The sequence below is a fragment of the Gasterosteus aculeatus genome, chromosome 9, assembly GCF_964276395.1.
Source record: "Gasterosteus aculeatus chromosome 9, fGasAcu3.hap1.1, whole genome shotgun sequence".
Lineage (NCBI taxonomy): Eukaryota > Metazoa > Chordata > Actinopteri > Perciformes > Gasterosteidae > Gasterosteus > Gasterosteus aculeatus.
Window position 1 is genome coordinate 21,065,008 of NC_135696.1, and position 16,107 is coordinate 21,081,114.

Here is a 16,107-nt window from a genome sequence, read left to right on the forward strand (position 1 = left end):
ATTTGTTGAAGGGCTCGTCGCCCAATTAGCATGTAAAGTGATCCGTGTGCGCGTGTGTGTGTGTGTGTGTGTGTGTGTGTACAGTATTCCCGTGGCGACGGGCAGCAATGAGGGTCATTTATCAAGGTGACTGCACCAGTCAAAAACTCAGCCCCTCCCCCCCCCACTCCTCGGGTTGTCATGGCAACGCAGGGAAGTGAAGGCCCCTCTGGGCCCCGATGAGCGTGGTCATCAGAGGGGACGAGTTCACCACGCTGGTCAGAGACGAGTGTGTTAATAATGATGATAATGACGGATGGGCCCTTAAAATAAGCTTCAACGGACACAAAGCAGCGCCGAGCCGATGGTCGATGAGCGACATCACTGCACCACAACGGGTGGGCGGAGTCGCGTGGCCTCGCTCGGCGGTTTGCCGGCTGATGCTTTGGAGCCTCGATGGGCGTCGCCCTGCTGCTTTATTAACCAATGAAACGAAGTTACCAATATTTTGAACGTTGAGGAGCGATGCTGGGGGAGACCTGTCAATCAACGGAGAACGAACCCAGACGTCTTCAACCCTGAAAGTGAACAGTTCATCTCGTCCACGTCTTGTTTGCATCCATTATATATATATATATATATATATACACAGTATATAGATTTGGAAAAAAACGCACAGACGAGACGATTTCCTGAAACCGATGAAGCGATTTCCCTCTGGAAACCGTCCACGTCTTTTCTGTTTGTCCTCCGTCACCTGGACATTGTCTCATGTCGAGATAGACGCAGTGTTGCAAAAGCAGTATTTTCTGTCTTCCATTTCACGTGTGTGTGAGAGAGACGGACACACACACACCTTGTTTTATTAACAATTTCTGCCACCTCAGCTTCTCCCTCCCTCTTCATCTCTTATGATCATCTCACGGTTTCCCTGCAGCCCTTCAGGGGGGAGAAGATGCTGCTAATGAAGTGACATTAGATGTGTGTGTGTGTGTGTGTGTGTGTGTGTGTGTTGCTCATAGTCACATCCACCGTGCTGCATCTGGGAGAAAGCTGCAATGAAAGAGGAGGAGGATAATATGAAAGTCAGGGGGGGCAGAAAAAAGGAGGCTACAGCAAAAACTACGATAGCTTTTTCCTCCTGCAGTGCCGTCGTCTGTGAGCTCGTCCGCAGGCCGTCTGTTGGCTCGTCCGCGGGTCGTCTGTTGACTCGTCCTCAGGCCGTCTGTTGGCTCGTCCGCGGGTCGTCTGTTGACTCGTCCTCAGGCCGTCTGTTGGCTCGTCCGCGGGTCGTCTGTTGACTCGTCCTCAGGCCGTCTGTTGGCTCGTCCGCAGGCCGTCTGTTGGCTCGTCCGCAGGTCGTCTGTTGACTCGTCCTCAGGCCGTCTGTTGGCTCGTCCGCAGGCCGTCTGTTGGCTCGTCCGCAGGTCGTCTGTTGACTCGTCCTCAGGCCGTCTGTTGGCTCGTCCGCAGGTCGTCTGTTGGCTCGTCCTCGGGCCGTCTGTTGGCTCGTCCTCGGGCCGTCTGTTGGCTCGTCCTCGGGTCGTCTGTTGGCTCGTCCGCGGGTCGTCTGTTGGCTCGTCCTCGGGCCGTCTGTTGGCTCGTCCTCAGGCCGTCTGTTGGCTCGTCCTCAGGCCGTCTGTTGGCTCGTCCGCGGGTCGTCTGTTGACTCGTCCTCAGGCCGTCTGTTGGCTCGTCCTCAGGCCGTCTGTTGGCTCGTCCTCAGGCCGTCTGTTGGCTCGTCCGCAGGCCGTCTGTTGGCTCGTCCTCGGGTCGTCTGTTGGCTCGTCCTCGGGTCGTCTGTTGGCTCGTCCTCGGGTCGTCTGTTGGCTCGTCCGCAGGCCGTCTGTTGGCTCGTCCGCGGGTCGTCTGTTGGCTCGTCCTCGGGTCGTCTGTTGGCTCGTCCGCGGGTCGTCTGTTGGCTCGTCCTCGGGCCGTCTGTTGGCTCGTCCTCAGGCCGTCTGTTGGCTCGTCCTCAGGCCGTCTGTTGGCTCGTCCGCGGGTCGTCTGTTGACTCGTCCTCAGGCCGTCTGTTGGCTCGTCCTCAGGCCGTCTGTTGGCTCGTCCTCAGGCCGTCTGTTGGCTCGTCCGCAGGCCGTCTGTTGGCTCGTCCTCGGGTCGTCTGTTGGCTCGTCCTCGGGTCGTCTGTTGGCTCGTCCGCAGGCCGTCTGTTGGCTCGTCCGCGGGTCGTCTGTTGGCTCGTCCTCGGGTCGTCTGTTGGCTCGTCCTCGGGTCGTCTGTTGGCTCGTCCTCGGGCCGTCTGTTGGCTCGTCCTCGGGCCGTCTGTTGGCTCGTCCTCAGGCCGTCTGTTGGCTCGTCCTCAGGCCGACTGTTGGCTCGTCCTCAGGTTGTCTGTTGGCTCGTCCGCAGGCCGTCTGTTGGCTCGTCCTCGGGCCGTCTGTTGGCTCGTCCTCGGGTCGTCTGTTGGCTCGTCCTCGGGTCGTCTGTTGGCTCGTCCTCAGGTCGTCTGTTGGCTCGTCCGCAGGTCGTCTGTTGGCTCGTCCGCAGGTCGTCTGTTGGCTCGTCCTCGGGTCGTCTGTTGGCTCGTCCTCGGGTCGTCTGTTGGCTCGTCCTCGGGTCGTCTGTTGGCTCGTCCTCAGGCCGTCTGTTGGCTCGTCCTCGGGTCGTCTGTTGGCTCGTCCTCGGGTCGTCTGTTGGCTCGTCCTCGGGTCGTCTGTTGGCTCGTCCGCAGGTCGCTGCCTCTCGTTGATGATGAAGAAAGAAACCTGCAGCTCCTCTCTGTGGTCACGTGACCAAAGAGAAACACGGGAACCAACTCGGAGGGCAGATAGCTATTTAAAAACAGCACCGTCATTCATGCTGGAACACAGGTCGTCGTACTCAGCTCACTGTAACCCCCCCTGCCCCCCCACCCCCCTCCAATCCTCCCTCCATGTCGGATCAACTGCCTCACTGCCCTGTGTGTGTGTGTGTGTGTGTGTGTGTGTGTGTGTGTGTGTGTGTGTGAGACGCGTTCTGCTTTAATGAGCCATTGTTTGGCGGAGTCGCCACTCGAGTGGAGTCTGTCGCTCGGCTGACCCCTGACCCCCGCCGCGCTGCACCAAACCCCTTTAACCACGCCTCATCAGGGCTGCGTGCACGCCGCTTGTCACTCGTGTCCCGCTCTGCTTCTCCCCGTGAAACCCCCCCGGGACAAATCTCTCTGAGCGTTTTCTGCAGTCGACGGCTGACATTTATCTGTGTGTGTGTGTGTGTGTGTGTGTGTGTGTGTGTGTGTGTGTCCGATCGCCTCCCGTTTGTCTCTCCCTCCCCAGGCTTGTTTTGACTGCGGGCGACCTGTCTGGGTGATTAAACACTGATCCAGGGAGAGGTTCTGGACCCCCCCCCGTGCTTCTTTCTTTTCACTGCACGGCTTGTTGTTTACAGTAATGCTCAACACAAAAGGGGGCTGCAGCTGGTCCAGATGTGTCCGCCGACCTTTGAGCTTAATCAATTCAATTAATCACTTTTAGCAGCATTTTGACTACATTTGCAAAACAATTAGGACATTAAGACAGGAATGTTTTCACCAAAAACTCTGTTACAATGTGAATAATTCTTATACGGTTTGACTTTTATTTCATTCTGGCTTATTATTGTTGTTATTATTAGCTATTTATTTTGCAGTCGCAGAGCTTATTTTCTTTTTCCAAGTTTCCAAGAGTGAATAAATGTGCAGATCTGATTTCCACGCACCCCAAACCACCACGTCCACCCGCTCGCCCCCCCCCCCCCCCCCTTTAAACGGGACAGGACGAGGTCACGCTCAGCACGCACACACATGCCCCCCCCTCCCCCTTCCTGCCCTCTAACCTGCCTCCGTCCTCTTCCTTTGTTTCCAGCGACCTGAACGGTAACAACCTGACGCTCGTCACCAAGGCCGACTTCTCGGGCCTCAAGCACCTCCGAGTCCTGTGAGTCACCCACTCCGTCACCTGCACGAGTCTTTCCGCTCAGAGAGCCGACCATCAGCGCGCCAGGAGGCCCCCGGGGGCCCGGGGCTGTCGGGGGGCGGGTCGTGTGGTTTACGTAGCAGCAGCATTTCTTACCCCGGGTGTTCTTGAGTTTGGGCCGTGCATCTTAGGAGCTTAAAGCCGCGAGGACGTTTTGTTACGTGATCACGTGTCTGAATCGTTTATTTCTCCACCTGGTTTCATCTCTGTAGGCATCTGATGGAGAACCAGATCCGTAACGTGGAGAGGGGGGCCTTTGACGAGCTGAAGGAGCTGGAGAGACTGTGAGAGGGCGCGCACACACACACACACACACACACACACATTCGCGCTAACACGAGCTAACGCTAATCTAACCTGATTTTCTTCCCCCAGTCGCCTCAACAAGAACCATCTCAGCCAACTTCCAGAGCTGCTGTTTCAGAAGAACGAAGCCTTGTCTCGACTGTGAGTCCGCACACCTCACCCCCCCCCCCCCGAGCCCCCCGCTGCCCCCCCACATCACTTTATCAAAGTACCGTTTATTAAATGTGTCTTCTGATGAAGGTGTGTGTGTGTGTGTGTGTGTGTGAGAGCGATACCACGACAGCTGACTCGACTAGTCGGGTCTGAGTCCACTAACGCTCGTGATTTATACGTTTAAAAGTGTCCCTCTCAGGCTCTGTGTCCTCCTGGCACGTATCTCTGTTTCTATGACGACCACACCTTCATGACCTCCGTGACCTCCATGACCCCGCCCACTAGCATCGCTCTTGTGCCCGTCGATTGTTAAACTGATGATGTGTGATTCATGTTTCTCTAACTCAATCCGACGTAACGAGTAGAAAGGCGGCGTACGGTAATAACAGCAGAACAACGGCGGCTGACGCCATCCCATGATGCATCAGCGCGGCCCGCTGGCCGACATTTACAGCCACCGACCGTTGTTTGGTTCAAGTGCCGTAAAGCGTCTCGCCGCTTCAGGCCGAACGCTCCACGCTGCAAATCGACCCATTTTTCTCACCTAGAAAACCGCCAATCGCCTCCCGCTGGAGGGAGGAGGAGCCGCAAATCACTTCCCACAATCCCGCAGGAGCAGACGCACACGCGCGCACACACACACACACACAAAGAGCTTTTTCTCTGGTTTAATAAGTGAAGGCTCGGTGGACACACACACACACACACTCTTTGCTGTAGCTGCGTGTTTGTAGTGTAGAGGGGGGAGTGTCTGACGCACACAATACACACAAACACCGCAGGAGACACACAAAAAAGGAAACTCAACTGTGTGTGTGTGTGTGTGTGTGTGTGATGGATTCAAACAGTTTTCTTTCAGAGCGCCGAGGGAGCAAAGAGGAAAACAGATCTGAAAATACAGCTATAGTACGCGTGTCCGTCCGTCCTGATTATTCGCTGTTTGTCTTTTTGGCAATTTCCCACTCTGGCTCCCACCAGGGAACGTGAGATGGACTTGGCATGTTCGATCAATCAGCGCGCACACACACACAGACACACACACACACACAGACACACACACACAGACACACACAGCCATTAGCACTTCCTCCAGCAGGAGTGAATTCTTTTCCTCCCGCTGTGTTGATGGACTCTGTACAGCCCGGTGTCCCTCGGAAACGCACACACACACACACACACACACACACACAGACACACACTCAGTGAGCTGCTTTGTGTTTGTGTGCGTCTTTCTCTCTAACTAGCGGCCGTACTTCTCTGCAGACTCATCAGATGTCACAGCTTCTGTAATCGTGCTTCACTTCTCTCTCTGCGTCACGTTGACCGTTAAATCACACGTGATTTGAATATAAGAGCAAGAAACGGATCATTTGAGCAGCAACACGCGCCGATCGTTCAGAGCCCATCTGCTCCGGGTCATTAGTATGTATTACTGTACTGCAGGTTTACTGTACTGGGACACGAGTTCATGTATTTCGACATGTAGATATTTATTTTTCTATTGTGAAAAAGCAGCACGTTCTCTGGAGGCCTCAGCCGCTGCATTAAGTGCACTTGGACTGGACGTCTGATCCCAGCTGATCGATGGACAATCTTCAAATGCATCTCGGCACGTGTGCCGGTTTCAGTTCACCGAGCGGCAGATCCGTCCTCATTAGCGCGGCTGATTGGCATCCGAGTGCCGCTAATTAGCGCTGAAGTGATGTGTGATGTGTGTGGGGGGGGGCGTGACTTCACCGTTTACCCGACTAATCTACTGAAAGACGCGTTGTTATTGGAGGAGCTGCACCTTTTAAACCTAAGAAAACTTTATTGATCCTATCGACCCTCGACGTGCACTCATTCAGGTGTGACCGCCACAATAAAAGCTTCTGACGCATACAGCAACAATCCCCTTTTGCTTTCAGCCACTTCATCGCTGTGATATTATTTCACACTTCAAACTCGACACGCAAAACGTACGAGACGCTTCGTTTGAAAGTCTGCGTGTGCAGTTTCTGTATTTACATTTTATCTTATATTTCCTTTAAAGGCGGCAACCGAGTCGGCGCCACGCTGTGTAATGGTGTGTGTGTGTGTGTGTGTGTGTGTGTGTGTGTGTGTGTGAGGTCGCCTGTCATGTCCGTCCAAAGTAAAGCTGACACAGTCGAGCTGAGAGGGAAAGAAAACACGACCGTTCAAAGGAACGATCATCCATCACTTGTCCCACGTTTCCTTTTCCTTCCTCCTTTTTTTTTTCTACCTTTCCCGTAACTGCCTGGGGGGGGAGGAGGGGGAGGGGGTGTAGCAATTAAGTGCTGTGTTCCCCTGTGGATGGAGGGGAGGGAGAGAATGGAGGTGGTGGAAGGAGGAGAAGATGAGCGGGGGGGAGGACGGATGGGGGGGAGGTGAAGAGAGAGGGAATTAAAAGAGGGCCGATCACAATAGGAAGAGTTGTTCAAACGGCAGTTAGTCCCTTCTTAACTCCCATGATGCTTTGCAGCGCACCGACCCGTCTCAGGCTGCCGCCGCGTGCAAATTGAAACCACCATTTGAAGCAGAGCTCACCACGGATACACATCTGTGCTAATCTCCTCCCTGTAAACACAAACAATACGGGGGGGGCCGTCGCCATGGTTACAGCCTCCTACATGCCCCCGGGTCACGAACCCTTTTCCTCGGCCCGCTGGCGTCGTCCGCATGTGACCCGTGTTCTGTGGCGTGAAGGGGAAGGATTGCGTTGATTTAAGGGGCGGCCATGTTTTTCCGCCCGGGATGCTACGTGAGGCTAATACTTGGCTCTGACGGCGTGACCCCGCCACAGCGGGAGGCGGGGCTTAGCGGAGGTTGCCCTGCAGGTCTTTACTGACAGTACCACTAATTACTACTACGGCTAATTACCGTCTTCGGACTGCTGATGGGTCCTTTTATCTGCTAGAAACGCATCTGAATGCCTGTCATGTGACCTTTTTTAAGGCGTGAACGTCCTCCGCTCCGAGTCCTGCTGTCTCAGCGCACGGCGATGATTCTGCAGCGCCGCAGACGTTTGTTGTGCTTCTTTGGTTTACTTGGTCTCGGCGGTTTGCAGGAGCTTTAGTCGTCGCAGATCTTCTTCTCTTGTCACATTCGTCTGGCTCTGACTTAACGTAATAAAAGGGAGCGGTAATTTCATCCCAATGGGTCGCTATGGCAACCATTACTGGGCGTGTTCACGCTGTGACACCACCCGTCTCTGCCGTATCTTTTTATTTTTATTTTTTCAGCTAAATAAACTGAACTTAAGCTTAAACCCGGTGCAGCTCAGAGAGAAACAGTCAAAGCGGACTGGAGCTCACCCACGTTTGACCCGCGGAGGGGGAGACGGGTGGGAAAGTTTACCTTTCTCACCCTCCTCCGTGAGGGGATATTAAAACGGCGGGAGAGACGACGGAACAATGAGCGGATGAAGAGGAGTGAGGAAGGACACCACACATGGCGGGACGGATGAGAAAATGAATGGAGGAGGTAGAGGTGCAAATATTAGAGACACACACGTCCAGCTGTGACCAGGCTGTGTTTCCCTCCAGTAAACATCATATCCGACCTTCTGGTGTCCAGGCGACCGATATCTTGACAACCTGATGGGAAAGCATCTTCAGTGTGTGTGTGTGTGTGTGTGTGTGTGTGAGAGAGATACGGACACATTGTTTAACTCGATCTTCTTTCAGCAAAATGAAAGAGGAACAACTTCTCTTCCCGGCTGAGACGTTTCATTACAGAAGCTGCTGGTATTGGCTTGTGTCTGAATAGTGTGGACACCAGGTTTCACTCTCCAGATCCTCCTGGAGGATCCAGCGCAGTGAACATCTCCCCCCCCCCACCGCGTTCCAGCAAACTGCTGAGTCGGATCCTGAGTGAAGCGTCGTCCCTCCGGGGGGGGGTTCCGGCGGTCCGTCTCGCTCTCTCTCGGAGTGAGAAACCATCTGTGTTTCTTTTTTACCATCGCTGGCGCTCAGACCTCCCTGGTGGACACAAAGCGTCCAAGGGAACAACGAGGGGACCAAGGGAATCGGGGACGTCGTCTCCTTCTCCTTCATTTCTTTTCTCCCGGAGATTTCTCCCCAGGACGCAACGTCCCGCCGCTCCGTTGAAACAATCGTGGCTGGAATCTGAGAGCAGCTTGTGCAGAGTTTCGTACCAGGACGTTCGTTATAACAGCAGCTTCAGTCGGTGATAACCGGCCTTATTTCTCTAGTTCTCATTTTCCACGTCTCAGTCCATCGACATCCTTCTGCTGTGGCTCCTCCTCCCGTTTCCCAGGGTGCATCCTGGTGCGACCCTCACCGGGTCTCAGGGCAGAAGCCTCGTTGTCCGGGTCGACTGGACCCTGCAGGCGGTGTGACGCTCAGGAGAAGCAGAACCTCATGGAGATGAGCTTTGCTCCTGGACTTGACCTGCTTGACCTTTGTCGCGTCGGAGGTCAGTGGGTGTTTCCTCCTGCTGGTCGCACGCTGACTCGCTCGCTTTGTGTCTCGTTGTCTCTCTCTCAGGGACCTGAGTGAAAACAGCATCCGGGCGATCCCCAGAAGAGCCTTCAGAGGAGCCGCGGACCTCAAGAACCTGTGTGTGACTTTTTTCATGATGTGATTGTGTGATTCTATGTTGAGAGAAATCCCACGGTTTGTATATTAGTCATGAAGATGGAGTACGTTATGTTTAAGAGACATAACGCGATGTGTCAGACCAGCCCCCCCCCCCCTCTCCCTCCCTCGATGAGGCTGAGGTCGTGTTTTGCTCTCGTCTGCAGTCAGCTGGATAAGAACCACATCAGCTGCATCGAGGAGGGCGCCTTCCGGGCCCTGAGGTCCCTGGAGGTTCTGTGAGTTCTTCTTCTCTCCTGAAGCCGTTCGCCGTCGCCTGGCTACGAAAACGTCTCACCCTTCCTCTCCCCCCCCCCCCCCCCCCCCTCTCCCCCAGCACGCTGAACAACAACAACATCAGCAGCATCCCCGTCTCCAGCTTCAACCACATGCCCAAGCTGCGCACCTTGTGAGTCCGCGTTACCCAGCATGTCGCATTCCGGGAGCAGAAGCGCGATGGCGTCCTACCTCCTAACCACTCCTTCCTTCCTATCTTTCTCCTCCCCCCCCAGCCGCCTCCACTCCAACTCCCTGCGGTGCGACTGTCACCTGGCCTGGTTGTCTCCATGGTTACGGCAGCGGGCGGCGTTGGGCCTCTACACCCAGTGCAGCTCCCCTCCCACGCTGAGGGGCCTCAACCTCGCCGAGCTGCGCAAGAGCGACTTCGCCTGCTCAGGTACGGCGGCGGCGGCGGCCGCGCTCTGCACGACGTGCGGTCGGACCGGTGACGAACGCCCGCTGCAGTCGTTGTTTGCGTTGTTTCCCCTCAGGCCACGGCGGCTCCGCCTTCGTTCAGCCCTGCAGCCTGGCGTCCGGCTCCTGTCCTCCCATGTGCTCCTGCAGCAACAACATCGTGGACTGTCGGGGGAGGGGCCTCACCGCCATCCCCGCCCACCTGCCCGACGCCATGACCGAGATGTGAGCTCCTCACACGCGCACACACACGCGCAGGGACCCTGGTGGTCAAAGAACACTATCAAGAATCTCAGATTAAGATTCTCAGCCATCAGAAATCCTGTTACATTAAAATAAAACCATTTCAGTGTTTATGGACGAACAATGTAACTTGTAAGTCTTTTCAGTCCATTTGAAACATTTGCAACCTGCAGCTTCTTGCAGAAAATATCAGTAATGATTTCAATTTAGCAGCAGAGGAAAGTGACGTCTGAGACGCTGAAATAAAATGAATTTAAATATTCTGGATTCAATTTTTGTTTTTCATATCTCACATTCCTCGTAAAATATGAAACATCGTACGTTTCATATTTTACGTTATAAGAGCTGACAGGAAAACTTTTAATTCTCTAACTATGTCTCTTTATTATTTATTTATTATTATTGTTATTGACTATGTCACTCTGTTATTGACTCTCTCACTCTGTTATTGACTATGTCTCACTCTCTGTTATCGACTCTGTCTCACTCTGTTATTGACTCTGTCTCACTATGTTGTAAACAATGTCTCTCTGTGTCTCTTCAGTCGTCTGGAGCAGAACGGCATCAAGTCGGTTCCTCCGGGCGCCTTCACCTCCTACAAGAAGCTTCGTCGAATGTGAGACTCAAACTCGTGATCAGCTGTGGATAATTGTCCCTGATTATCACGTCTTTGGTCTTTTAATGTGAAACAACAATGGCTGAACCCACACACACACACACACACACACACACACACACACACTCGACACAACAAACAGCATAGAGGAGCGCTTGATTTGTGCCTTTATCCAGTGAATGTGTGAAAGATTCACATTTCACCACAACAACACTTCTTTCTCCTCTCTTCCTCTTTGTCTCCATCTTTGTCCAAAGATGGTCTTAAAATCCACGGCCGTCTTTGACCTTTAACCTGTGTGTGTGTGTGTGTTTCATTCTCAGAGACCTCAGTAACAACCAGATATCTGAGATCGCTCCCGACGCTTTCCACGGCCTCCGAGCTCTCAACTCACTGTGAGTAACACACACTGTGTGTGTGTGTGTGTGTGTGTGTGTGTGTGTGTGTGTGTGTGTGTGTGTGTGTGTGTGTGTGTGTGTGTGTGTGTGTGTGTGTGTGTGCGTGTGCGTGCGCTCTGTAAGCATGAATTCTTACCAATACATCGTATAAATGTAAGTGTGTGTACGTCGGGTTGAGGAGTGTGTGTGCAGCGTTACAGCCAAGCCTCACATGGATGACAACAACAACAACAACAACCCCTCTGTGACGTGTGCGTGTGCGCAGGGTCCTGTACGGCAACAAGATCACCGAGCTGCCCGGCGGCGTGTTGGACGGCCTGGCCTCTCTGGAGCTGCTGTGAGTCCCAATCGACCTCTGACCCTCAGCTCTCAACGGGCTCCGAGTCGGAGGGTCTTCCTGCTGTTGTGCTTGTCAGATGACCCCCGGAGAGGGAAAACGGTTAACTGTGAGATGGTGCGGTGAGATAACGGTGATGTCATGCGTGTATCAGGTTGCTGAACGCCAACAAGATCCACTGCATCCGAGCCTCCGTCTTCAAAGACCTGGAGAACTTGGCTCTTCTGTCGCTGTACGACAACAAAATCCAGAGTCTGGCGAAAGGCACCTTCAGCTCGCTGCACAGCATCCAGACGCTGTAAGAAACCACGCGCACACGCACACACACACACAATGTTCCCCTCCGTCTGATCGGACTGATGCCCCCCCCCTTTGATGTCCCATCAGCCACCTGGCCCAGAACCCCTTCGTGTGTGACTGCAATGTGAAGTGGCTCGCCGACTTCCTCCGGTCCAACCCCATCGAGACAAGCGGCGCGCGCTGCGCCAGCCCTCGCCGCCTCGCCAACAAGCGCATCGCTCAGATCAAGAGCAGCAAGTTCCGCTGCTCCGGTGTGTGTGTGTGTGTGTGTGTGTGTGTCTGTGTGTGTGTGTCTGTGTGTGACGATGAACTACAGCAAAGCTTCCCGATGTGTATGAAATGCTAATCATAACCCCCCAAAGCCTTTGGTCATATACACGAGCTATTAGCATATATATTAGCCGCCGTGAGTCGCGATCATCTGGGCTGTGAGGAGGTTGAGAGTCTGAGTCCTGTTGTGAAACTGATGCTGAAAGGAGGAGATTCATCACGGACGCTTCGTGTGCCGCCTGTAAGCGTGTGCGTGTGCGTGTCGGAGCTTTGGAGCCTCGTGACTGACCTGTGTTTGTTTCTTCCTCCCTTGTTTGCGTCGCAGCCAAGGAGCAGTACCACATCCCAGGTGACGGGTCAAGCCTTCATTGATCAAGCTCGAGGGGGTTGAATTGCAAAAACATCTGTAGCGCGTGAGGGCGTTTGATGCCTTGCTCAAAGGCTTAAAGAAATGAACCTATTTATTATCTCCCATCGAGAAACACAGATTTGTAGACTTTCTTATTTGAGTTACTTGTGTGTTTGAATGAAATATAAATAATCTGATCCAGATGTTGTGATGCTGCTTAAGGATAAAGTTATTGTTAAAAACGGACTAATTGTGATACCTTATTTTATTTATTAGTTATTTCTTGATTTCTTTAACGCGTGCTGATTGCGTCGTGCGTTGACGGCGTCCAGGTGCGGGCGACCGGCGTCTGAGCCACGAGTGTAACAGCAAACCCGTGTGTCCCGCCAAGTGCCGCTGTGAGGCCAACGTGGTGGACTGCTCCAACCTGCGCCTCACCAAGTTCCCCCAACACCTGCCGCCCTCCACCGAAGAGCTGTGAGGCCCCCGCACACCCGAGCACAGGCCGAACACGCCGCACGCACACGTGGAGAGCGAGTTTAACGTTACAGTCAGGCGTAGAATCAAAATCTCTCTACGTTTCTTCTTTTTTCTTTTCTGATTTTACTTTTATTTCCACTTCACATCGTCTGATTTTCCTGTTTCTTTGGTCTCTGAAATGTCAGAAAACACTTAAATTCACGCAGCATTTGACACACACACACACACACACACACACACTGTGTGCGTGCGGGTTGGTTGCCGCATGGACGGGTCCAAACGGCCCCCTGTGCTAATGGCGTTTCTCCGTTTGTGTGCCCTGCTCTCTGGGAACCGGCCCAAGGCGTCTCAACAACAACGACCTCTCCGTGCTGGAGGCCACCGGAGCCTTCAGGGGCCTGACGCAGCTGAAGAAAATGTAGGTCACCCGCAGAGACGCCGCAGCCGGTGGGCGGAGAAGGTCCCCTCGGGGGGGGGGGGGACGGTTTGGATGCTCTGGGCTCACGGTCACCACACAGCTTTAACAGAAACAGTGGTTTGCCGTCTGTGTCTCGGTGGGACTTTAATGTCTTTAAAGACAATGTCAATGACAACGGAACGAGGCTCCTTTTGCCTGAAAGACAAAGTTACTGTTTTCATCAATGGAGTTTAAATTACGTCTGTCTGTAAAACCTCATACGAGCAGACCTGAAAACATCCAAACGGTCCCTTTTGATCCCCTTCAAGCCGCTCCGTCAGTTTGAAATGTTCCAAGACATTTACAGTCGAGCCAATTGATTCGTCCCAACGTGAGAGAAGCTCTGTTTAAACTGTGCCGTTTCCCTCCTTTCCTTCCCTCCTTTCCTTCCTTCCTCCCAGTAACCTGAGCAACAATAAGATCTCGGAGATCGAGGACGGCGCCTTCGAGGGCGCCGCGTCCGCGATGGAGCTTCACCTGACGGCCAACCACCTGGAGTCCGTGAGAGGCGGCATGTTCAAAGGCATGGAGGGTCTCCGCATGCTGTGAGTCCCCCCCCCTCCCCCCCAGCTGGACATGACATAGGAAACCAACTGAAAGAAAGCCGAGCCAACCGAACCTGCAAATGCATCATACATCAAGCGTGTGCGTGTGCGTGTGCGTGTGTGCGTGCAGGATGCTGAGGAACAACAAGATCAGCTGCCTCCATAACGGCAGCTTCACGGGTCTGAGCAACGTCCGGCTGCTGTCCCTCTACGACAACCAGCTGAGCTCCATCCTGCCCGGCGCCTTCGACACGCTGCCCAACCTGTCCACGCTGTGAGTGCACGCGCAACACGCACATGCAACGCACACGCACACAGTCCATGTTCCTGTCCCACTCTGCTGCCCCTCTGTCCCCGCAAAGGAACCTTCTGGCCAACCCGTTTAACTGCGACTGCCGCCTGTCCTGGTTCGGGGCGTGGCTTCGGAGCCGGCGCATCGTGACGGGGAATCCTCGCTGCCGAGGTCCCGCCTTCCTCCGAGAGATCCCGCTGCAGGACGTGGCCGCCCCCGACTTCCGCTGCGAGGACGGTGCGGCCCCCTTTTTGACAGACACGACTCACACCGAGGGGTCCGATAGCAAGTAGACTGAGGTGGAAAAGGGAGCAGCAGGAGGTTCGATGCGTCCTGGAAAACTGCTCCAGTTATTGAACGTTGCATCGGACGATTTAGTTGTCTTGGGAAAATAGTTGAACAAACATCTCGTTTCACTGTAGCAGTGAATTAAAAACCGACACACAAGCAACGTCAAACATTAGTTCACAGTATTTGGAAAAGTTGTGGAAATAATACAAACGATCTGTTGCTTAACTGGTTTCTAATGGTCAACAGACGCTAAAGTGGTTAGCAAGGTAGTTTTATTTAATTAAATCAGAGGAATAAATCAGCTCCCTCACAATTTACTCCCTTAAATTGAGTCTGGAAAATGTAAAAAAAAAAAAAAAAGGATGAAACTGAAACGTAAACTACGGAGCGCTGGAGTGTAATGAAAGTGACCCGAGCCTCCGTCCCTCCCGCCCGCTCAGGTTCCGTCCCAGAGGACAGCAGCTGTGCCCCGGGGCCGCAGTGTCCCGGCCAGTGCACCTGCATGGAGACGGTGGTCCGCTGCAGCAACAAACACCTGCAGGCTCTGCCCCGAGGACTCCCCCGCAACGTCACCGAGCTGTGAGTCCTGCGTCCAGAGAAGCCCAGCCTCTGTCTGTGCAGCCTAGCCTATGCGCTATGTAGCTTAGCCTCTGTCTGTGCAGCCTAGCCTATGCGCTATGTAGCTTAGCCTCTGTCTGTGTAGCCTAGCCTATGCGCTATGTAGCTTAACCTCTGTCTGTGTATCCTAGCCTATGCACTATGTTGCTTAGCCTCTGTCTGTGCAGCCTAGCCTATGCGCTATGTAGCTTAGCCTCTGTCTGTGTAGCCTAGCCTATGCACTATGTAGCTTAGCCTCTGTCTGTGTAGCCTAGCCTATGCGCTATGTAGCTTAGCCTCTGTCTGTGTACCCTAGCCTATTTAGCTTAGCCTCTGTCTGTGTAGCCTAGCCTATGCGCTATATAGCTTAGGCTAGGATACACAAACAAAGGCTATGTGCTATGTAGCTTAGCCTCTGTCTGTGTACCCTAGCCTATGCGCTATGTAGCTTGGCCTCTGTCTGTGTAGCCTAGCCTATACAGTATGTAGCTTAGCCTATGCGCCATGAATCTTAGCCTCGTCTGTGTAGCCTATCCTATGCGCTATATAGCTTAGCCTTTGTTTGTGTATCCTAGCCTATGTGCTATGTAGCTTAGCCTCTGTCTGTGTACCCTAGCCTATGCGCTATGTAGCTTAGCCTCTGTCTGTGTACCCTAGCCTATGCGCTATGTAGCTTAGCCTATGCGCTATGTAGCCTAGCCTATGCGCTATGCAGGCTAGCCTCTGTCTGTGTAACCTAGCCTATGCACTATGTAGCTTAGCCTATGCGCTATGTAGCCTAACCTCTGTCTGTGTACCCTAGCCTATGCAGTATGTAGCCTTCCTTTTATAGAAAATCTTAATTAGGTTGCGTAAAAGAAACCGTATCTTATTGTCTTATCAGCAATCTTAAGATAAAGATGGTGGAGGAATGATTATGTGTGAAATGTGCATTTCCTGAACGGGAATTATTATTTATTAGATAAACTCTCTCTCTCTCGCCCTGCTCCCAGGTATCTGGATGGAAACCAGTTCACCAGTGTTCCTCACGAGTTGACCACTTTCAAATACCTGCAGCTCGTGTAAGAGCCACTCGACGAGGCCTTGTGCCCCCCCCCCCCCCTTAAAGATTTAGATAACTAGACCTGAATGCATCGTTTTAGTTGTGTTACTCAGAGTGCAGCTTGTGTGCGTCCAGCAGGGGGCGCCGTGCACTGACGCACACAAAGTGAACTCAATGACGAGCAGCATATGAAATGTAATGGGAAACC

The 16,107-nt window shown here is 53.4% G+C and overlaps 1 protein-coding gene across 1 annotated transcript in view; it reads left to right on the forward strand.

The window, feature by feature from the left end:
* LOC144383085 (slit homolog 1 protein-like) overlaps positions 1-16,107 on the forward strand; it is a 28,244-nt gene that overhangs the window by 2,122 nt on the left and 10,015 nt on the right. Inside the window, exons 2-22 of the mRNA XM_078079796.1 lie at positions 3,822-3,893; positions 4,145-4,216; positions 4,308-4,379; positions 8,900-8,971; positions 9,157-9,228; positions 9,327-9,398; positions 9,502-9,665; positions 9,760-9,907; positions 10,470-10,541; positions 10,865-10,936; positions 11,205-11,276; positions 11,431-11,574; positions 11,664-11,827; positions 12,172-12,195; positions 12,528-12,672; positions 13,019-13,093; positions 13,534-13,677; positions 13,808-13,951; positions 14,040-14,206; positions 14,701-14,839; positions 15,850-15,918. Of these exons, the coding sequence (XP_077935922.1) occupies positions 3,822-3,893; positions 4,145-4,216; positions 4,308-4,379; positions 8,900-8,971; positions 9,157-9,228; positions 9,327-9,398; positions 9,502-9,665; positions 9,760-9,907; positions 10,470-10,541; positions 10,865-10,936; positions 11,205-11,276; positions 11,431-11,574; positions 11,664-11,827; positions 12,172-12,195; positions 12,528-12,672; positions 13,019-13,093; positions 13,534-13,677; positions 13,808-13,951; positions 14,040-14,206; positions 14,701-14,839; positions 15,850-15,918 (2,175 nt within the window). The remainder of the gene's footprint in view (positions 1-3,821; positions 3,894-4,144; positions 4,217-4,307; positions 4,380-8,899; positions 8,972-9,156; positions 9,229-9,326; positions 9,399-9,501; positions 9,666-9,759; positions 9,908-10,469; positions 10,542-10,864; positions 10,937-11,204; positions 11,277-11,430; positions 11,575-11,663; positions 11,828-12,171; positions 12,196-12,527; positions 12,673-13,018; positions 13,094-13,533; positions 13,678-13,807; positions 13,952-14,039; positions 14,207-14,700; positions 14,840-15,849; positions 15,919-16,107) is intronic.